Source organism: Rhinatrema bivittatum, chromosome 4 (assembly GCF_901001135.1).
Source record: "Rhinatrema bivittatum chromosome 4, aRhiBiv1.1, whole genome shotgun sequence".
In the NCBI taxonomy this organism is placed as follows: Eukaryota; Metazoa; Chordata; class Amphibia; order Gymnophiona; family Rhinatrematidae; genus Rhinatrema; species Rhinatrema bivittatum.
Genome location: NC_042618.1, coordinates 369,045,841 through 369,069,758, shown reverse-complemented (window position 1 = coordinate 369,069,758; position 23,918 = coordinate 369,045,841). Strand labels below are relative to the sequence as shown.

Here is a 23,918-nt window from a genome sequence, read left to right as displayed (position 1 = left end):
TAATATACAATTATATAGCCACTGCACACACAAAAGCTTGCTCTTCACTAAAGATTTGGGGATCACTTTGATATCCTGCTGCAATTTTTATACATAATGAAGAAGCCATCTGTGCACAAATTAGAACATGTGCAAAAGCTCAAGTCATCTGACAAAATGATCAAATGAAGCAATTTTAAAACCAGATGTTCAGGTTGGGCAACTTCTTTCTGCACTTAAAATCTGGATTAAACTGGACAGGAGTAAGGGAACAGACAGTATTTTTGCCAATTAAGGACAGTGCTTTATTCAAATTTGCACAATGGACCGACTCGGTGGTAATCAGAGGATGTGTTACCTAGCGCCTCCTAAGGGCTCTTGCAAGAATAAATGGGGGGAAAAAACCCCAAACTAAACACACCACATACATACAGGGGAACCGCCTTGGGCTCCATTTTCAGCCAGGACATTCCCTCATTGCAAATGCCTATTTTAATTTCACTGAGTGACCATTCCTGTAGATTTGAAGCCAGGACAGATGAAGAACTACCAAAACTACTTCTACAGCCATAAGGAAAGCATCTTAAGCTCTCTGAGAGGATTTCCTTCAGGATGAAATTGCCCATCCAAGAACTTAGAAGTGGCCATTACTGCTTTAAATTAATAACCATACTGTCTGTCAATCGGCAGGAGAAATTATGGCCTCTTGAAATGTGCCCACAGTTAAATACATCCCACATTTAAGAAGTCTATACCGTAGAGAAGATATTAGTTAACAATAATATCTTGGTGAAATTCATAAAATTTTAGCATGCTATTCTGAAACTAATCATTGTGTCATGAAAACGTGCCTTCAGTCACTTCAAAACTGTATTTTTATGCACAATATGGCACATCCTCAAATTATATCTTATAAGGCTAACACTACATTTCTTTTTTAAATGCACTCAAATTATTATTATAACTTTGTCACCAAGTATCATCAAGGAATTCAATTGTAATTCATGGCTTGTCAAGTGTTATCCAGTCTCCTCTTTACCTTCCTCTGTCTTGTAATTGCTAACACTTCAGACAATTTCTTTAGAATAAAACACTTTCATAAACGATGTATGCTGCATTAATCCAAAAAATTTTGAATAATAAAAATTAAGGTCATATGGTCTCAGCTGATGTGAAGAAGAAAAAAAAAAAAAAGACATGCATAACGCATGGGCGAGGGATGATAAATCTAAAAATGAATGAACTACTATGGTACAATGACTAGAGTGAATAGAAGGCAGTGGGAAGGTCGGAGTGGAATCATACTCAGAGGGCCATAGAAAAATTAGAAGAAAGGTAAGTAGTTTGATTCGTGTTAAAGGTTTGTTTTCTCACCCAGTATGTGCACCCTGTGTCGGTTCCCCAGGGCTCTTCTTTGCCTGCACTTCTTTTTAATACATTCATGTAGCTATTAGAAGAAGCAATATGCTCATTAAGGTGCATTGAGAAATTACTACTTACCTGATCATTTCCTTTTCTTTAGGACAGTCAGATGAATCCAGAACAAGTGGGTTATGCTCCTCTATCAGCAGATGGAGTCGGAGTAAACTGACGTCATAGTATATAAACCCCTGCAGAGACATCAGCCTGCCAGTATACTTTTCAAAAGCAACTGTGGACAGACTAGCAAAATTTGATTAAACAGATAACCATTTCAATATTCATTCAACAGGCAACACTAGTCTAGGAACTGGGCTAACACTTACCAATAATCCCTCTAACACGTAGTCACTGAGGAGGACTACAATACAACCATTTGGCAGCCAAGGAAGGGAAGTTGGATTTATCTGACTGTCCTAAAGAAAAGGAAATCATCATAAGTAGTAATTTCTCATTTCTTAGCATCCCGTCATATGAATCCAGAACAAGTGGGATTTACCCAAGCTACTCCTGAACAGGGCGGGAGGCTGCCCACAGTCCAGTCAAAACCGCATGTGCAAAGGCTGTATCCTCCCAGGCTTGCACATCCAGACAATAATACCAGGAAAAAGTGCGTAACGAGGACTATGTTGCACCTCGGCAAATGTTGAGAGGAGATCATTTCACTTCCACCCATGACACTTCCTGATCCCTAGTGGAATGAGCCCTGACCTGACTAGGTAACGCCTACCCAGCATCAATGTATGCAGCCATGACTACCTCCTTAATCCCACAAGGCTGGCTCTCCCTGCCTGGTACCGCCATGAAGGACAAACAGATGATTCATTTTCCCTAAAGGCTTAGAACCTCCAGACATCTGACAATATGTCTCTCGACATCCAAGGGTCACAACAGACGATACTCCTCTACATCTCACTCTTTTTTCAGAGACGGCAGGGAGATGAACTAATTCAAGTGAAAGTCAGAGACACTTTCAGTAGAAAAGAAGGAACAGTACGCTGCTGGAGTCACCCGGAGAAATGGCTCCTGGCAAGACAAGGCCTGCAGTTCAGAAACTTATACGCAGAACAAATTGCCACAAGAAACACAGTTTTCAAGGTCAGTAACCACAAAGTCAGGTTATACATCGGTCTAAATGTACTGCCTGCTAAGAAATCCAATACCAAATTAAGACTCCATGCGGGCACCAGAAACTGCAAAGGACGACAAAGATGTTTCACACCTTTCAGGAAATGGGCCATATCAGGATGAGCCGACAAGGGTTGACCACCATTCACCTGAACTCTGAAACAGGTGAGAGCCGCTACTTGTTCCTTTAAGGAATTAAAGGCCAAGCCTTTATTAAAGCTACCCAGCAAAAATATCAAAATGAGTGGGATCTTGACCGAGCAAGGAAAAGCACCTTGATCCTCACACCAGGCCTCAAACACTTGCCAAGTGGAGAATTTTCTAGCTCTTAGCACAGAGCATCCATGTTTCAGCAAGCAAGATAATACAAAATTGAATCGGATATTCATGAAGAACAGGATCCTGCTGCAACAGATCCATATGCACCAGAAGCCGAAGGGGCAGTTCCATCAGAAGCTGTCGCAGATCTGCATATCACGGTCTCCTGGGCCAATCTGGAGCAAAGAGCACCATCCCTCTGTGGTGCTCAATTCTTCGAATCAATCTGCCCAACATGGGCCATGGAGGACAGCCATACAGCAACTTGTATTTCAGCCACTTCTGCAGTAAGGCATCGAGCCCCAATGACTTTGGATCTCTCTTGCAACTGAAGAATCGCAGAACTTTCACATTATGAGACGTTGCCAGCAGGTCTAGGAACGGGAGATCCCAGTGATCCAGAATCAGCTAAAACGAGTCATCCGACAATACCCATTCTCGTGGGTCCAAACTCTCCCTACTGAGAGTCTGCTCTTACATTGTCTTTTCCTGCTATGTGTGAGGTTGAGATCATCTGGAGATGCCCTTCTGCCCATTCTGTAAGTTGATCTATTTCCTGAGACACTTGTTGGCTCTTGGATCCTCCCTGATGATTGATGTAAGCCACAGTTGTTGCAATGTCCAACATTATCTGAACTGATTGACCATGCAGCCTGTTGCTGAACTACAAACATGCCAACTGGACTGCCCTGGCTTCCAGAAGATTGATGTTCCAGAGAGACTCTTCTGCATTCCAGCGCCCTTGTGCAGTCAGCTCCTGACAGTGAGCGCCCCAACCAAGGAGGCTCACATCTGCTGTCAGTACTAGCCAGACCGGTGGTGCTAGGGAAACTCCCCTCCTGAGAGGGGAGAGTACTAGCCAGACCGGTGGTGCTAGGGAAACTCCCCTCCTGAGAGGGGAGAGTACTAGCCAGACCGGTGGTGCTAGGGAAACTCCCCTCCTGAGATGATCCACTTGCAGCCACTACTGCAGTTGGGAGGAGTCGAATTGAATAGTCCTGAGACTGCAGGTTCCACCAAGACAGCAGGGAGTGCTGAAGAGGACGCATATGCGCCCTCGCCCATGGCACCACTTCCAGGGTTGCCGCTACTAGGCCAAGTATTGTTTGGATAAGTTCTTGGAGGAGAAGTCCATTAACTGCTATTAATCAAGTTTACTTAGGGAATAGCCACTGCTATTAATTGCATCAGTAGCATGGGATCTTCTCAGTGTTTGGGTACTTGCTAGGTTCTTGTGGCCTGGTTTGGCCTCTGTTGGAAACAGGATGCTGGGCTTGATGGACCCTTGGTCTGACCCAGCATGGCAATTTATGTTGGACCATATGGTTGGACGCAGACTGTTAATCAGACGTAGCCGTGCCATCAACTTCTGATCACGAGGTTCTGGCAGGAAAACCTTGCGCTGCTTCGTGTTGAACCAAACCCCGAAGTATTCCAATCACTGAGTGGGCTGAAGAATGCTCTTGGCAATGTTCACTACCCAGCCAAGCTCCTGCAACAGGGAAATCATCTTGCGAGTCACCAGATGGCTCTCTTCCAGCGACTTGGCTCAAATCAGCCAGATGTCCAAACACGGGTGTACTAGGATCCCATCCTCTCTCAAGTCTGCCGCAACTACTACCATTCCCTTGGAAAAGGTCCTGGGAGCGGTGGCCAGCCCAAAGGCAGGGCTCAAAACTGAAAATGGCATCCCAGCACTGCAAAACGCATTGATGTTCTACTTCAGTGGTTCCCAACCCTGTCCTGGGGAACCCCCAGCCAGACAGGCTTTCAGGATATCCACAATGAATATGCATGAGAGAAAATTTACATGCATAACATGTTCTACTTGGATGGGAATGCAAAGATACACCTCAGACAGGTCAGAAATTTCCCTGACTGCACGGTCCTTATCACCGAGCGTAAGGTTTCCATGTGAAAATGCTTCACTTGCACATTAACGGTTGACACATTTGAGATCCAGGATGGGAACAAAAGGAGCCCTCCTTCTTGTGCACAACGAAATAAATGGAATATCGCCCCATATTTTCTTGAGTCGTGGGCACTGGAACCACAGCCCTCAGACACAGGAGCCTTGCCAATGTACCCTCCACTGCCTGCTTCTTCTGAGGGGAGTGGCAGGGAGACTCTATGAACACGTTCCAAGGAACACTGCAAAAATCATTCATATATCCTTCTCATATCACCCCCATGACCCATTGATCCAATGTGATTTCGATCCACCTCTAATAAAAGAGAGAGAGACATTCTATCTCCCGTTCCTGGGGGTAGGTCGGCAAAACTTCATTGGGAGGCTCCACTACCCAAGCCTGCACCCCTTCTGGGTTGTTTGGGACGAAAGTACTGAGACCTACAGGAGGGTTGAGTCCTCTTAAAGGTCTCTCCTCTATAGGGTTCAAAACATTTGGATCCTCTAGCACGGCCTCTCATGGTAAAGGCATATGCTTCTTATCCTCAGGCAAATGAAGAACCAAATGATTCGTCCCACTTACTGGCCAGTTTCTCCAACTCACTCCCAAAGAAAAGCAAGCCTTTAAAGGGCAATTTGGTGAGGTTAGCCTTGGAGGTCGCATCAGCTGACCAGTTTCTCAGCCATAACTGATGTCTGGCCGCTACTACAAGCGCCACCCCTCTGGCTGAAGTGTGGACCAAATCACAGCCCGCATCTGCCAAGATGGCAGCAGCTGGTTCCATAACTGCCCTGGAGTTCACCCCAGAGTCATCGACCTCCTGGGAGAGAAGCAAATCAGAGTGAGCCACAAAGGAACAACAAGAAGCGATCTGCAAGGTCATTGCCACTGCTTCAAATGCTTGCCTACGGAAAGTCTCAATCCTTCTATCATGACCATCCTTCAAGGCCACTCCTCCTTCCATGGGAATAGTGGTCTGTTTGGAGACTGCACACACAAGTGCATCCACTTTCAGAAAACGTAAATGCTCTCTTACCACTGGATCCAAAGGGTAAAGGCCTTCCAAAATCCGACCCCCTTTGAAACTAGCCTCTGGGGCACCCCACTCAAGATCAATCAATTCTTGACTAGCCTCCAACATGCGGAAAAAATAAGAGGCTTTACGCAAGGAAACCAAAATAGGATTTCTCTTTGGCTCGAACACAGAATCTGTCCCAGAAACCTCAAGCATTTTCAAGGTCTGGGAAATCTCTATGAAAGAACCGTAGCATAGTCCTATACAGTTCTAATCCTGGAGGAATTTCACCAACCCGAAGAGAGTGATCAGCGTCATCATCTGTGCCATCCAGATCTCTATCGGGGAGTCCCACTGCCGCTCTAGGAGTACTCTGGCGCTTAACAGTAGGTCCAGGCAAGTTACTCACCTAAAACTCTGCCCTGGGAGAATTGGACAGGGCTGATGACTGCTCCTGCAGAAAGGATTGCAATCCCTGAAAAAAAAATTCTACCCACAAAAATGTAGACATATACAGACCCGGAGGTACTTGAGGCATACTCAATGAACTACCTTGCGATGCTGAAGAACCAGTTAGGGAAGCTCCAAAATCAGGCACCCGACCTGAAATGTCTTTACCCAGACCTACATCCGGCTGGAAAGAACCAAGTTTAGTGAAGAGGAAGATAGTTCACCCTGAGCCTCCAAACAGCGCTGGCACAAGTCAGCAGGCACTCCTGGCTGAGATGCCAGAATATAACAGGCAGTACAAAGAGAAAGGTGGTTAGGTTTCTTAGATATAGGCACCATTAGGCTGACAGCACGCTGATCAGCAACCGGAGGTGTGTGTCTAGCTTTTTCATTTTTTTTTTTAAAAGGCGTACAAAAATTCTAGATGACCAATCTAGGCAACCAGGGAGGAGGAATAGCCTAGTGGTTAGAGCAGTGGACTATGTACATAATTATGAACCAGGAGACCAAGGTTCAAGTCTCGCTATCACTCCTTGTGACCTTGGGCAAGTCACTTTACCCTCCATTGCCTCAGGTACAAAAACTTAGATTGTAAGCCCTCTGGGGATAGAGAAATACCTACAGTACCTGAATGTAAACCGGTGTGATATCTCAATTGAGATGAATGTCGGTATATAAAAATAATAAATAAATAAATAAATAAATAAAACCAAGATTTAGGCATTGCAAGGATAGGCAGCCCGTAAAAACTTAAGTGCACAGCAATGCACAACTTGCACACAGGTAAGTGGATGGCCACTAAGGCACTACTTAATTTGGATGCACAGACTACTAGGCCTGCCTAAGTGTCCAAAAATTGGATGCACAATCTGGACCCATAGCTAAACACACACAGCGAACCGACAAGCCTGTAGAGGGCAGCCTAAAGAAAGTGCGCAAAACGCCATTGAGGCCTACCACGCGGGGCACAGCAAAAAAGCCTCAAGAGCAGAGCCTAGCCTAAAGAGGCTACTCAACCCGCCACGCTGCCCATGTCCCTCAACCTCTCACATAGTGGGACGAACAGTGTGCCGAGCACAGAGACCGGGGGAAGGAGGAAGCCCTACACCAAAAATCCCTCCTTCTCTGTGTTTTTTATTTATTTTTTTAAACTTACCTGAGCTCAGCCTTACCTGGCTGAGTACAGAGACTGTTTCCAGCAGCGAGGGGAGAGGGCATATGCTGTCACCACCGCGCTTGGCTTCCTGTACCCGCTGCCTTTCATCTGCTTAACAACTAAGTCCATGCCAGCTGAAAATCCAGCTACCGGACCAAGGCACTCATCTGTGGGACCACGGAAATCACCTCAGGAATCTCAACTGGGGGAGGCACCTTTTGGAGCCACTTGTTCTGGATTTATCTGACTGGACGCTAAGAAAGGATATAATTATGCAGATGATAGACAAATCATTTGTCCACTAGATCAAAATTACAATCTAGCAATGAAACACCTTAACGATGATTTCAAATTGGCTTTAACAGAGTAAACTGGTTTTGAATGGGCAAAAAATTGAGATGGTTGGTAATGGCAACCCACTATCTAGGTCATGTCTTGTTCGAACCGATTCTTGTATGGTCATTACCACAGATGTGCTGAAATTGTTGGGAGTCACTCTAAATTTGGCATTGGATTTGCAAAAGCATGTGTTGTAGACCGTATATATGGCTTCTCTCAAATTATGCTTCATGCACTGCTTTCATCCACTGTTGGACCTTAAGAGCTTCAAGCGGTCCCATTATCATCGCTATAACCTTAGCATCAGTCTCTCTTTGAGGCTGATATGGAGGCTGCGATTGATCCAAACTGTAGTGGCTATATCAATACTGGGCTGCCCAAAAGAGTACCGCTATCTGTCCTTTCCTGTGTATCTTGCTTTGTCAGCCCATTGTCAAGAAGACAGTTTAAAATGTTAAGAATGAACTTAGCTAAGTAATGGGCCTATATATTTGCACAATAAGCTAAGCTAGTACACTCCCTCTTGAGAATGACACTCTAGTCAAGGTGCCCTTTTATTCACACTATCATTTTAGATACTAGAGAAAGTCAGGCTAAGAGCAAGAGACTTTTCAGTGACTGCTCCTGCACTGCGGAACAAAATTACCCTTAGACATTAGGCAGCAGCTTAACTATTTGAGTTTTCCCAAAAAAGTGAAGAGATGGCTCTTCCCTTAGGATGGATGCAGGTTTTGGATTTTTGTGTTTAGGTTTATATTGAGTTGTAAATTGATTTTATTTTTTATGGTTTTATGCTTTCTGTATTTTGCTGTGGTTGGTTTTGTTTTATGTGTACTTTGTTTATTTATTTAACACTTTTCTATACAGACCTTCATGGTTGATGACCATATCAGATCGGTTTACATCGAATTGGGGAACTGTAACAAAAAATCGTTTGAACAGGAAGAGCAAAGTTACATTCAACAAGGATAGTAAACTTGGAAGCGTAGACCGCTGGAAAAAAAGGCCTAGGGAGGCAATAAATAAAGAGTATAAACAATAGATGAATCAGAAGTAGTTAATTAAGTCCTTAAAGGTAGTACATAGAGCCATTGTTCATGAAGTTGTACAGTTGTCTAGTGTGCACCAGTTTCTGTCTCTTATCATCTCCCCGACCACTCACATACACACACATACATACATGCATGCATGTCACCTTCCTGACCAGTCTCTCAATCACACACATGCTCTCTCTCTCTCACTTATACACTGGCTGGTTGACTGTCTCACTCCCACTCCCTCCCTCCCTCCGAGCATAAACGGTAGCTGCAGCAGCCTCTTCCAACCCCCACAACCCAAGAAAGAAGAATCCTGTTGACCGTGGGGGCTAACGCTGCTGTCTCCCTTGCTTCTGATTTTGCTCCAGGCCTGCGCTGCTGCTGCTTCTTTTCAATACAGCATGGCCTTTTCTTCCTGTGCATCCCGCTACACATGCCCTTGCAAACACACACACACACACTTCCTCATGCCAAGGCCTCTCTCCAGTTTTCCTTTCTCCACCACCAGCAGCTCTAACCAGGGCCTCTCTCTCGCCTTTATTTCTTCAGCTGCTGGCCCTCTCTCTCTTACCTTCCTCTTTTTCTTCGGCTGCAATGGCCCCCTCTGGGTCTCACCCTTTCTACCATTGCTGCCTCCACCCTCCAGGTGTGAAACCCCATCCCTTCCCTTTCATTCACCCTTCTCCCCTCCTCTCTCCCCACTCCACACCCTTCTCTTTGCTCATCCATCTCTTTCCCTCCCCCTCTCACACCGCCTTTCATTCACTCCTTCCATCCATCCTCACTCATCCCTTCCTCTACTCTCTCTCATCCCCACCTCTCCCCTTCTTTCCCTTCCTTGCCTGCTTGGTCCAGCCAGGTCTTCTTTGGTGTGACCTTACCTCTCAGTTAGCGGCTGGGCCCCAATGTTCTTTTTCTATGGGCGAGGCTTGGCCTCCCCACTGCACACCCGGTGGATTCGCCTGATGCCATTTTCCCTTCCTTCCCTCATTAACCCACAGCTTCTTACCTTTCCCACTTACTCACTCACATTCTCTTCCCTTTTCCTTCCCCTCTCACCTCAGCCACAACCCCTTCCCTCTCCCTCAGCCCTCCTCCATGCCCTCTTTTTCCTGACAAGCTTTTGCTCTGCAGACAGAGGGTGGAAACCCAGCCAGCACATCATTATTCTTTTTGCCGGAGGGGCCTGGTATGTCATCACATCACGTTGACGCACCAGCGCAGAACTCTACCTGCCGGGCAGTCAACAAATCCCGCCATTCTCATCCTGCCGGTGGGGGTGGGAACCTCACCGGACATTGCTAAGCCTCGCAGCTCGCTTTCACAAACACTGCTGCCGTGCCCCTCCGGGCTTGAATGTGCTAATAGCCCGAGCAGGAACGGCAGCGGTGCTCATCGAAGAAATGGGTGCTTTTCACTAGTGTGGAGGAGAGGGAGGGAAGAGCTGCGGGAGACCAGGAAGTGTATAACATACCTGCTGGTGCTTGGCGACATACTGGAGAGTCACGACAACCCGGTTGAGAACCACTGGTGTAGTACAATGATTATTGCTGGAGGAATTCTGTACAAAAAAATGTAAAATTCTGTGCACAAAAACAAAATTCTGCATCCCTTATGTTGGTCAAAATAACACAATATACATGACAGTCTTTAAATAATTATATTTTAAATTAATACAGAAAAAGGTTTTACTTAAAGATGCAGAATTTTAAATATTTTGAGCAGAATTTCCCTAGAAATTCACTATAAGAGTGTATCTTCCACTCACTCTCCCTATTCCCCTGGCCACTTTGCCCTCTCAGGCCCTAACTCCTCCAACCTGCCAGTATCGCTCCCATCTACCTCTAGCTCAACCCCTTCCAATCTATCTCCACTCTCAGAATTTGACCCCTCTCTCAGTTCTGCCCCTCACACAGGTTCCTTCTGTCCCTCCTTCTCTCTAGTGCACATACACCCCCCCCATACAGACTCACTCATTCTCTCTCACACACACATCCCCTCATACAGGGTCCCCCTCTCTCTCTCGCACAAACAACAGACGTTCAGTCACTCTCTCTTGCATATACACCCACACAGGCTCCCTTTCTCTCTCTTGCATACACCCTCACACAAGCTACCTATGTCTCTCTCTCATACCCCCCTTCACACAGGCTCTCTCTCACATACACAATCCCTTCACACAGGCCCGCTCTCTCACAAGCACCCTCACATACACACATGCCAGCACTCAATCTCTCACACACATCACACTCCTCCACAATCTCCTCACATAGGCTCCCGCTCTTTGGCACCCATACTCAAGCACCCCCCCCCCTGCTCTCTCACACTCCACTCCCCCCTGCTCTCTCACACACACACACTCTTTCACTGAGGCCTTCATCTTCACTGCGAGTGGCGCAAACTCCACACTCTGCACGCTAGGGCCTCCTCTGTCATTTTCTGTGCAGAATTTGGCAATTCTGCACGGAGGGGGGGGGGAAATTCTGCACTAGCGCAGAATTCCCCCAGGACTAAATAATAGATTGCAAGCATGGAATCTATAAACTTAACGTAGATAAGGTGATGGGGCCAGATGGGATACATCAGCGTGTATTAAGTAAATTTAGAGATGTCTTGGCAGCTCTGCTGGCTGACCTTTTAATGCTTCCTTAGAGTTGGGAGTAGTTCCAGAGGACTAGAGACTGGTGGATGTGGTTCTTATTCATAAATGTGGAAGTTTGGGAGAGTCTGGGAACTTCAAACCAGTTAGTCTGACCTCTGTGGTGAGAAAATTAATAAAATTGCTGCTAAATCAGAGGATTGTGCAGTTTTTGGAATCCAATGGATTGCAAGTTATGAGGCAGCATGGTTTTACCAGAGGAAAGTCCTGTCAGACGAATCTGATCAATTTCTTTGAATGGGTGACCAGAGAGTTGGATAAAGCAAGAACACTAGACGTAGTGTTCTGGAATTTCAGTAAGGCCTTTGACACAGTTCTGTACAGGAGACTATCAATACATTTTGCACCCTTGGTATGGGACCTAGAATGACTGACTGGGTTAGAAACTGGCTAAGTGGGAGGTGACAACGGAATAGTGAGAAATTGAGTTTTCTCTGAGGAGGGAGGGTACTACTAGTAGTTTGCTTCAGGATGCTACTAGTAGTTTGCTTCAGGGATCGGTCCTTGGAATGGTTCTTTTCAATATTTTTGGGAGCAACAAAGCAGAAGGATTGTTGGGAAAGGTTTGTCTGTTTGCTGATCATACCAAATCTGTAACAGGGTAGACAGCCAGGAAGGTGTAGGAAAACATGAGGAGGGATCTAGTGAAGTCTGAGGAATGGTCTAGGGTCTGGCAGCTAAGATTTAATGCTAAAAAATGCAGAGTAATATATTTGGGCTGCAAAAACTTAAGGGAGAGGTACTTAGATGAAATTCTTCTAAGTACAAAGAAAGAGCAGGATCTGGAAGTGATTATATCTGATGATCTTAAGGTGGCCATACAGGTGGATAAAGTGACAGCAAAATCCAGAAAGATGTTTGGCTGCATAGGGAGAGAAGTCAGCAAAAAAAAGGGAGGGGATAATGCCCCTGTATAGATCCCTAGAGAGACCTCACTTGGAATACTGTGTATAATTCTGGAGACGCACCTTCAAAAGGATATAAGCAGGATGGAGTTGGTCCAGAGGGGGGCTACTAAAATGGTCAGTGGTCTTCGTTTTAAAGCATATAGGGACAGACTTAAAGATCTAAACATGTACATTTTAGAGGAAAGTGAGATAGCGGAAATATGATAAAGATATTTGAATATCTCAAAGGAGTCCATGCAGAGATGAGCATTTTTCAATGGAAAGGAGGCTCTATAGGAATCATGGGATGAGGTTGAAAGGGGTAGACTCCGGGAGTAATCTTAGGAAATATTTCTTTCCAGAGAGGGTGCTGGATGCATAGAAAAGACTCCCAGTGGAGGTGGTAGAGACAAAATAGTATCTGAATTCAAGAAAGCATGGGATAAATAGAGGATCTCTCTAAGGACTTGATGAGAATTATAATGCTAAATTAATTGGGTGGATGGGCCATACAGTCTTTTTCTGCATTTCACATTTCTATAAAGGATTTGACATGCTTAGGCTCTCTAATGTGGGGGGGAGGGAGTTGCGTACATTTCTCCACAAGTCTTATGATCCTCCAAAAGAAGTCAGATTATAACTATATATAAGCAACTTACAATTTATTCTAGACAGAACATAGGTGGGAGAGGTGACTGTGCTTGCTTTCTATTTCGGGTGGGAAGAGAGGTTTGCCTGATCAGCTTGCTTTAACTAACTTACCACTTAAGTGAAAAGAAACCTCATACACCTTTCATTTAAGAGAATATCATTCTTAGATTGCTGAGAGCCTTCTGCTCTGTCATTTTACCAGTCCAAAGCAGCTCAGAAATTGTGATATTTGACCTTTACAGCACTAAAGACCAAGGCTGCATCCAGGCTAGCACAGCATGTCAATTTGATAGAAATGTTTCCCAAGAAATGTTAACCACGTGGGAAAGGTTTAACTGTTATTTACCTTTCAAGAAGTGTATGACTTTCCCCCACTTTCCGGCATCAAATGGATGTAGTTTCTCAAGTCCCATGAATGTGATATTGTATTCTGGAGAGTACACAATAGGCCAACATGTTGATGAAACTTCAGGATACAGCTCAGTTCTGTGAGGCCTAGAAAATAAAACATTATTGCAATTCCCAAACACAGTATATGCTACAGATCATTTTTTCAATAAACCAAACTTCACAAGCATTCCTAATCCAATATTTTACGACAGAATACAAAAATAAAATACTAAACTATATTACACTCGGGCCGATGCAGTATGGTGCGCTCGACCAAGCGCACAGTTAGCCTCCGTTTGGCTGCGCGTTTTCGACGCGCTATTTTTACCCCTTATACAGTAAGGGGTAACAGCGCGTGGAAAACGTGCGGCCAACCCCCCCGAAACTAATAGCACCCGCAACACGCAAATGCATGTTGATGAGCCTATTAGTTAGTCCCGCGCGATCCAGAAAGAAAATGTGCAGCCAAGCCGCACATTTTACTCTCAGAAATCAGGAGTTAATTTCGGCCGGCACCGGGAAAGAGTACAGAAAAGCAGAAAAAACTGCTTTTCTGTACACCCTCCGACTTAATATCATAAACAATATTAAGTCGGAGGCCCCAAAAATTTAAAAAAAAGAAAAAAATCGTAAAAAAAAAAAAAAAAATCAGCCTGCGACTCGCGGGTTGGAAGATGGACGCTCAATTTTGCAGCGTCCGTTTTCCGAACCGTGGCTGTCACCGGGTTCGACAACTAATGCTGGTAAAATTAAGTGTCGGTTGTCAAAACCGCTGACAGCCGCCGCTTCTGCCAATGAGGAGGTGCTAGGGTCGTGCTAGGGTCCCTAGCGCCTCCTTATTAGCACGGGCCCTCATTTGCATAGTGAATCGCACGTGTCAGGAGAGCGGGCACTCGCCTCAGAGCGCCGGCTCTCCAGCGGATTTTACTGTATCAGCCCGACTGTAATTACTAGATTCACTAATATAATAATAAAGACAGGCAGTGCCTGCAAATGAGATACATTTGCAGGCACTGCCTCCATTATAAGCATAGTCATTGTGGAAAACCAGAAAACCAGACTCATTAGTTGCTCTTGAGGACCAGATTTGGCCACCAGATTTCCAGTCTGTTTATGCATGATGGGTCTCCAGCTCACCACTAGGCACAAAGAAATCTTACTGGAGCCGCTGTGTTACTATCTTGTATTAAGCGATACATTGCCTTGTTTTAGGTTCAAATACACATCTCCATTACTTTTATTATAAAGGCTGGTAAATAGAGATGACATCAGGTTGGAAGAAAACCCAACAAAGTTGACAGGAGAAGTGTGGCAATGCTATTTATTTGTAAAATTTTGCCAATTTATTGAAAACATAACGCCAAGCTGAACTACACGGAGGGTGAGTGAATGTAAATAACTTACACACCTACTGAAATGCCATATACTACTAATTGGTCAAAAGGATGAGCGTAAACTAGTAGAGGGTCAAATCCATCACCAAAAATCCCTTGTTGCAGTAAAGAGCTGTCTGTCAGCCATATAGACATGACAGCACAGGTAATCTGAATGTAACATCCACAACACCACTGGTATAAGTTAAGCAACCGGCTTCTTCACTGACGTGCTCAATGTACAACCTGTAACTGCAGTCAGATGTCAAAAGACAAAGAGAAGATGTAAAAGAAAAGGACCAAGGCATATCCCGGAATAGTGCATTACCAATGAAAATAAATCAATGGAATTTTTGTAAAGTTTACAACATTATTCAAATACTTTTACATACCATCAATTCAGCTGGGAGAAACAGAGTGCAGCTGTAAGGGCAGATGTGGCGGGGGGAGGGGGGTAACAGATAGAAGAAATGAGGGAGGGGGATTGAACACTTGCTCAGTCATATGGATTGAACTTTAGAGAATCAAAGAGAGGATAAAGTAAAATCAGGCCGATGCAATGCCAATCACTGCGGCCAGCTCGTGGCTTAAAATGCAATCGGATGCGCGTCCATAACCCCCGATGCAAAACGGGGATTAGCGCGTCCAAAACGCACGTAGTTAATAACACTCATCATTACATGCAGATGAGGCTATTAGCTAATCCCCATGATTCAAAAAATTTCCCATGCAGCCAATGTGCCCATTGCAACGCGACGCTGGCATAAAGGTCTGCCGTGCCCAAGGACTCATTGGAAAAAACAAAATTTCCTGCTTTCTGAGAGTCCTCCTACTAGTATCATCGCAAATCAAGCGGAATCGTGTAAAAAAAAAAAAAAGTCATGAAAAAAAATGTCTGGGTTCCCAATATACACGGGTCCAGGCCATGTAGTTTGTGGATGTACATTGTGCCAGTAGCAGGAGAAAACGGATGCTCGTATTGAGTGTATGTTTCCTAACCCGCTACTTACAGCCACCTTTCCTGGACACCTGATGCTGAAGAGGAGCTAGGGATGCACAATTTCCCCTAGCACCTCCTTTTTACCATGGCAACTCATTTTAATATTAAAATCGCACATTCGGGAGAGGTGGATAGTGGCTCATTCATAAGCACCTGATTCAGATGTGCTGATATTGCATCGGCCTGAATGTGCAGTGAGTGGCAGTATGGCTGCCCAAGGCTTCCAACCAGACTGAAGTAACTTGCATGGAATAGCCACAGTTATAACGGTTAACATCCGCAGAATGGCTGCATCAGACATCTAAGAAGGATGAGATAACTATACAGTGTGGACACAATTACAACCCTAAAATCCACAAGAATGGGATGCTTAGACTACAGCCTCATGAGTTTTGATAGTTGCTTGGGTTACTACAAAACTTTATGTTAAGCTATGCAATAGATCCTGGGTGCTGGATTAAGTGTGGGACTTGTGAGGCGAATGATGACAATCCCTGGAATAACCTACCAATAGAGGTGGAGGACAGCATTGTAACGGAATTTAAAAATGCTTAGGACAGATGTAGAAGACAATGGTTGGAATAGAGTTGCGAGGTTTGGTAAATGACATGGAGCAGCTGATGTTGGTTTAAGTATAGGAATTTACATGCTTATCTGTACAAAGTGGCAGAAAGCCAGATAGGCAGACTGAGTGGGCCAATTGGTCCTTGTCTACTGTCATCTACTATGCAGGCCAAAACCACCATCTAAATAAAAAGTAAATATACTTTTTTAAAAAAATATAGAATTTAAATATCTTAAACTGACACTTCAACAGCAACCTTTTCACAGTTAATTGACTTATAGAACCATTCAGTTTTTTAAAGGTTATTATTTAATTTATTTAGAATTACTTTTTTCCCCACACTCCAAATTTCAGAGCAGGTTACAAAGTATACATGCATAATTTAAAAATATAAAATAAAATAGTAAGCAAACAGTTTGAAATACGGAATACTGCATACAAAAAGCTACACCATTGCAGTTGATGTTTAACTAAAAATGAAGAGTGCTGTGATGCAACGAACAATCATGCTGGGAATGCCTTAGTAAATAAATAAATAGGTTTTCACGGATTTCTTGAAATCTTTGTGACTGATTATGGAACATATCTCTAGTGGGAGTGAGTTCGAAGAGCAAGGGCAGCAATTGAGAAGGCTCTTTCACACGTGGCTGTCAGTCTAGTATATTTCACAGCTGGGACATTAAGTAAAATCTAGATGGTGTGTACAACTGCAGGACTGAACTTATCGAGGGACTGGAAACACTGTGCAAAAGATTGTGGACTACTATCAAAATTTATTCGCCATTTTATACGTAACCAAGTATTGGTGTAATGTGTTTATGGCGCTGAGTATTAGTCAATAATCTGGCTGCAGCCATTATCAAGTTATCTCTTGATAATATCTGTAGTTACAAGCATTATCAAGAGGTAACTGACCATGTACACAGTTTGATGTCCTGAGTCAAAGACAACACCATCTACTAATGCCCAAGCAAAGAACACTATTATAACATGAAATTAGACCTCTTGATTTTAAACATAACAGCTGTGGTTATGATTTAGCAGGCTCCTATCATCAGTTAATGCTCACCAAATCCAGAAACTATTACATGTTCTAATTGAGTTCATGCCCAATGAACTTCAACACTGGGCTGGGAAAAACATAGAAACACTCTTTCTTGTTCAATTAAAAATGTAATTTCACCCACTCAAATAACAATTATGCAATATACACTATTTCTAGCTACCCAATAGTTAATGCATGGAAGCAAAAGTGCAATGGTTTATGAAGTCATGCCATCCAATACTGCATAGGCATAGGAATAGGAATGGGATGAGCCACTGGGCTCATGGCACCCTACCAACCTTTTGCCCCACATTGTATCAGCAATTAGGGCAGTTGGGGAGGTGGAGGTTAGTTTATTTGGCGCCCTGAACCAAAAAAAGTGTACTAGATGAAGCTATAGAAACAAATAGGCAATTTTCCCTCTAAGGGCACATAAAGGAATAAGCAGTACGCTTAAAAAAAAAAAAAAGGCTAATTTACAAAACATTTCTACTCTATAATATATTTACTACAAAAACCGCTCATATATTCTGCCGTACGTGATGAACAATCTGCATAGACTCCGTGCATATGACAGTGATGCGCAGGGCAGACAGAAACTGCTAAGTGGTGGTTGGGGCCATTACTATAGAAAATCAGAGCACCCCGGTGGAAGACAGAGAAGCAAGACGGCTACAGTAAGCATTTGTTTCGATGGTGGTGAGGGGGATGAAATTTAGAGAATAAAACCAGCATAATGTCGAGGAAAGCAGAAGCAGCGCCAGCCCCGAAACCCACACAGAGAGACGGCAGCTGTTAAAAGCACCGACCCCTCCCTACAAATCTCGCTCTTCGCGAAGATAAGAACCAAGCCCACTGAGCTCTGGCAGGTGCATGGTCCCCCACCCCGCTCCACCAAACTGCAAGTCCTAACTGGCAAGCCATTGCAAGAAAGGCCTTTACTTACATCCCCCTCTTCCGTAATCTCAGGGCACAGCTGCTGCCGCTTAGCGGAAGTGAAAACAAGGTGATTGACGTCGGCGGGGGGGCGGGCACAGAGCAATCTCCCTCAAGCCTGTAACAGCAGGTGACAGGCAGTGACGGGAGACAGCGCCCCAGGAAGATTCTGCGGGTCCATGAAGTGGCGGCGCTGAAAGTAGTGCTGTGCATGAATCTTCCCATTAAAGTTCACAACTTTTAGCAAATATTTATGGTACGAAATGCTACAAGCAGCTGCAGTAATCTTTTACACATGTATGCACAAATTCCTATACATAAAATACCAATTTAAACTATAACGTCATTCTATTATTTTTTTGGGAGGGAGTCTTAATCGTAGGTCTCCTTTCTTTTGTTAGCGTAGATTGTAGTTCTTATATTTTCACACCTATTTTTGCAATAAGAGCTGTGTACTTCCTATTGCGGTTGCATCTTTTCTTTTAAAAAATCTCTTGAGTCTAGTCTCGCTTTACATGATTCAATGTGGAATTTGCAGGGAGTTCTGATCAGGAGGGCCTGCACAATAACACTATAGCTTACTAACAGGATCATTTTTCAAAATGCAATAACGGCCCATCACGTTTTGAAAAATGACCCTGTGTAAGAGGGAAAGGGGGGGGGGGGGCTTTGGGCGGGATTTTAAAAACTTTAGGCCTGGTTGCGCTGTGGCCTATAATGTTTTACACATTATCACGGGAAATAACTACACCTTTTGCAGGGGTACTATGGGGGCAATATTGTGCACTGTGGCTGCAACTGTGGTGGGCGAAAATGCACTGCTGCAATGCGGCCGGGTGCACCCTATAGCCCCCTGCCCCTTTTCCGGCCCTTGCTCTTCATTCCGCTATACATTAATTCATTTATTTATTTATTTATACATACATACATACATACTGTTTTATATACCATCATTCGGTGCAGCCATCACAACGGTTTACATGAATCAAATAGAATACAGGTAATTAAACATAGTTTCAAAAATAATAATGGGAAGGAAGGAGGGAAGGGGAGATGGTGGAAGGAAAAAGGGAAGATAAGGAAAGGAGGATGGAAAAGGCATTGGAAGTAATTATACATCTTAGAGGTAAAAACTTAGAACTATGTTTTATAAGTTCATATTGGCATGATTTATGCCAGCTGTTGTTTCTGTTTCTTTCTTGCGTAGGCTTGTTTGGTGGTGTTGACTGTAGTTAGATTGTTGAAATCGCTGATCACTAATGTAGACTTTGTGAAAAAGAAAGGTTTTTAGATCTTTCTTGAAAGTTTTGATGTTAGATTGTGTTCTCAGATCAGGTGGTAGGGAATTCCATTTTTTGGGCAGGCAATAGAGAATGCTCTATTTCTTGTGGATGAAAGGTGAGCATCTCTGATGGGAGGAATTACTCCACTAAATTCCTATTGGAATTTAGTGGAGTGATTTTTAAACCTGTTCGATTTTTATGATCAGAATGTATTAATTTATGTATGATGGTTAAGTACTTATATTAAATTCGGGACTTAATAGGAAGCCAGCATAGTGAAGTATACATATACATATATGCATACATATAGTGGAATGAAAAATCTAGGCCTTAAATAGGTTTCTAATGGTGCTGTTGAGCATAAGCATGGAGCTTGCTTTGAAAATCTTTGAATCCAAACCCTGGTATCACTCCAGAAATTAAATGAAAATCAGAAAATAGGGGAATCAGTGATTTTGATTGAACAACTTAAAAATTAACTAAAAGAAATTTGTTAGGGCTGCTGCTTTAAAATCACCTCACATTCAGGCCGATACAGAAGAACACGCGGGAGAGCGCACGATTCAAGAAGGTGGCCTATGCAAATTAGGGCCCGCGGTAAAAGGAGGCGCTAGGGACACTAGCGCATCCCTAACGCCTCCTTTTTGACAGGAGCAGCGGCTGTCAGCGGGTTTGACAGCCGACGCTCAATTTTTCCGGCATTGGTTCTCAAACCCGTTGACAGCCACGGGTTCGTAAAATGAATGCCAGCAAAATTAAGCGTCCATCTTCCGACCCGCGGGCCGATTTTTAATTTTTTTTTTTTAATTTTTACTTTTTTTTTTACTTTTGGGGCCTCCGACTTAATATCGCTATGATATTAAGTTGGAGGGTGTACAGAAAAGCATTTTTTTCTGCTTTTCTGTACACTTCCCAGGAGCCGGCCGGTGTTAATTTCTGAAAGTAAAATGTGTGGCTTGGCTGCACATTTTACTTTCTGTATCGCGGGGGAATAACTAATAGGGCCATCAACATGCATTTGCATGTTGCGGGCACTATTAGTTTCAGGGGGTTGGACGCGTGTTTTCGACGCGCTAATACCTCTTACTGTATAAGGGGTAAAGCTAGCACGTCGAAAACGTGCGTCCAAACCTGGGCTAACAGTGCGCTCCACCGGAGTACACTGTACTGTATCGGCCTGATTCTTTCCAGCAGTTACTGCATTTCTATTTCATCTTTTTCTTTATGTGTATATGAAAACCAGCAGGAAAAAAGAAGTGATAATGCCCCTGTACCTGTCTTAGGTGAGGCCTCACCTGGAGTACTGTGTTCAGTTCTGGAGACCATATCTCAAAAAGTATAGACATAGGATAGAAGCTGCCCAAAGTTGCATTATGGCCATTTCAGACATATCGTACAACTTAATGCTAGGGAAAAAGGTAGTTATTTCCGGTGTTAAAACCGTGCAATATTGCCCCTAATTTAACTAAATCCCACCCAAACTCCTCCCCTGATCCCACCCCCTCAAAAAATTTGCATTTGCGCCATGCATTACTATATTTTCGCATGCATTATGGTGTTAACACGTGCGTTAATGTGTTATCGCGCGCGTTAACACCATAATTCATTTTGATGAATGATGCGGTTAGATTTTAAGCCCTCTGGGGACAGGGAAATACCTACCAAACCTGAATGTAATCTGATTTGAAGAGCTGAAAAAAGTGCAAAAAGCGAAAAAAGGAAATCTAAATAAATAATATAAAATAAATAAATAAATATATGCATGCCTATGGTAAGGCAGCTGTCTGATTGGGATGACAGCGTTGGTGGTGTTCGGCGATGGTCTCCTGCTGCACTGATCTTCCTTTCTTCAGCCACGCAATCAGCTAGACTGGCTGCGCCGATCTTCTTGCTGTGTGTGTGTGTATGTGAGAAAGGAATGGTGCTTCTGTGTGTGTGTGTGTGTGTGTGTGAGAAAGGAATGGTGCTTCTGTGTGTGTGTATGTGGTATGTATGTGAGAAAGGAATCTGCCAGTTTAAAAAAATGAAATGTGACAATACATATACCTCAACTTTTATGCTGGTAGCACAACTTTTGAAAAATTGGATGAAAGATGAAATTATTGAATTTTAAGCATCCCTCTTCTGGAAAATAAAATTTAACAAAGTGGGTAGAGACAAATACTAAAGCAAAAAAAAAAAAATTAAAGTATTTAAAATGTTCATCTCAGCAAAATCACAAATTAAAGATACTGATGCCAGGTGAGGTTTAGTTATTTTTTTGAAGCATAATTTAAGCATGAAGACTAGAATAGTTCCAATCTGAAACGGTTTCGTTTTTTGTTTTTTTTTAAGCCTTTAGAAAATGTATATTTTTAAATGACTAAGACTGGAATCTTCCCATTTAAAAGGGAAGCTGACTAAGGATGTCTTTCTGTTCCATACCTCCCACATGAATAATCATACAACTGATAGTTTGAAGAAAGACACTTGCTTTATTGCCTGAAAGCGTAAAACAAGAGAAGCTGTACAGTGTGGGTGGCTGTCCCTTGGGAGGACAGAACCTGAAGGAAGGGTGTCATTTCGCCTTCTAATAGGAATGTGGTTTTCTTATTTAACGGTTGGGAGCATCACTTTCACTTTTAGTAAAAGTGAAAAATGCTGCAAGTCTGAAAGCAATGTGCTTCTGTGAGAGTGTAATGTGTATGTGAGACAGGGAGGGTGCTTCATGTATGTGAGACCGGAAGGGTGCTTCTGTATGTGTGTGGTATATATGTGAGACAGGGAGGGTGCTTCTGTATGTGTGTGGTGTATATGTGAGTCAGGGAGGATGCTTGTGTGTGTTAATGTGTGTGTGTGAGAGAGATGGAGCATGTTTTTGGCTGGCTTTTGGCTGTGAGAGAGGGCATGTGTGTGATTGAGCCTGTTTGTAAGTGAGAGAGAGCGAGAGCATTGTGTGATTGAGAGAGACTGGCCAGAGAGGTGACATGTGTATGTGTGAGAGAGACTGATCAGGGAGATCTGGTATGTGTGAGCTTCTGTGTGTGTGTGAGAGCGAGAGAGAGAGACTGGTTGGGGAGATGATTGGTGTGTGAGAGACAGAAACTGGTCCTGAGGGTGTGACTGGTGTGTGTGTGTGTGAGAGAGAGAGAAGAGACTGGTTGTGGTCCCTAAGGAAGAGGACTGTGAGGACAGCTTCAGCAGCTACTGCTGCTTCTGGTGTGGCCTGCAAGGGAAAGGAGTAGGAGAACTGCTGGAGAGGGTAAGTAAAGGTGGCTTTTTAAGTTCATTTTTCTTGATTGACTACCATTTTAATTATTGGGTAGTATGTGAGGTGTCTGCTGTATGAAATATTTTATTGGTGTTTGGTAAAACTTTCAAAATTTGCATTATTGGATATTCTATTCATCAGCTGTTTTGAAATTATTTTATTTGTATGATTTTATAATTATGATTAATGATTTATATATCTTGATTGTATTGATTTGTTTCACGAGGAATGGTAAAATTTTTGGTTTTCCATTGTTATACTGTATAGAGTCTGGCGTGATGCGTTTTACAGTTCAGTTTTTGTCTGCACATTTCTATTTAAACTTTATGTGGCTTTATTCTGTATTTGGTGAGGGTTTGTGTTCTGCATGCAAAGACTGAGATGAAGCATTCTTTTAGCATGTGGTTTCTCTGTAGGGATCTGTAGTAGCTTGGCCTGTTCTGTTTTCCTGATAGGAGGTGTATTGATATTTTAGATTCAGGGGTAATATTTGTGGTATTCTTTTTCATAGGTGGGGTTGTTATTCTTTGAGTGTTGGCAAATAGTACTGTGTTGATATGGGAGGAACATGCTGAAATATATGACAATAGGAATGATGCCATATGAATTCCAAGATGCAAAGTTTTCTTGTTGGCATCACAACAGTGCATGAAATTATCACAACAACTTGTATATTAATTTTTCCTCAGAATGTCATTTTTCATGTAAAATATGTTATAAATGCATAATTTAAACTTGTGTATGGGGAGGGGGCGCCAGACTGTAAGGTTTGCCTAGAGTGCCTAATACCCTTGTACCGGCCCTGCTCATGGGACCATCACAGGAGCTGCCAAATGTAACATTATCCTTCACATAAAATGCATTTCTCCCTTTTTCCACAACCCTGTCTTTCCTGCACAGAGTACAGCCTAGTAGAACTATATTATAGAAGGGGAGATGGAAGCAAGGGGTGTTGCAGCACCCCCTTGAGGATGTAGGTTTCCATTATATTTAATTAAAAACAGCCTTCCCATACAAATTATTTTAACCCCCCTCCTACCATAGTTTTGATTCTTATTGCACCAAATCTCTGTGATAGTACCAACATATCATACTGCCACTATGTTATGTCAATAACTCAGTAAAATG

General features: G+C 43.3%; 1 protein-coding gene across 5 annotated transcripts in view; it reads right to left on the bottom strand.

Annotated features, from left to right (window-relative positions):
• HDAC11 (histone deacetylase 11) overlaps window positions 1-23,918 on the bottom strand; it is a 154,294-nt gene that overhangs the window by 97,230 nt on the left and 33,146 nt on the right. The window contains exons 1-2 of one of the 5 annotated variants that reach the window (XM_029600828.1): window positions 18,268-18,416; window positions 13,295-13,443 (exon numbers count right to left, since the gene is read on the bottom strand). In XM_029600828.1, coding sequence (XP_029456688.1) covers window positions 13,295-13,443; window positions 18,268-18,269 — 151 coding nt within the window. In that variant the 5' untranslated portion in view covers window positions 18,270-18,416. Of the gene's footprint in view, window positions 1-13,294; window positions 13,444-14,746; window positions 14,876-15,864; window positions 16,578-17,860; window positions 18,215-18,267; window positions 18,417-23,918 lie in introns of those variants that run through there. The other 4 variants (XM_029600832.1, XM_029600829.1, XM_029600830.1 and 1 more) reach the window with 4 other exon arrangements.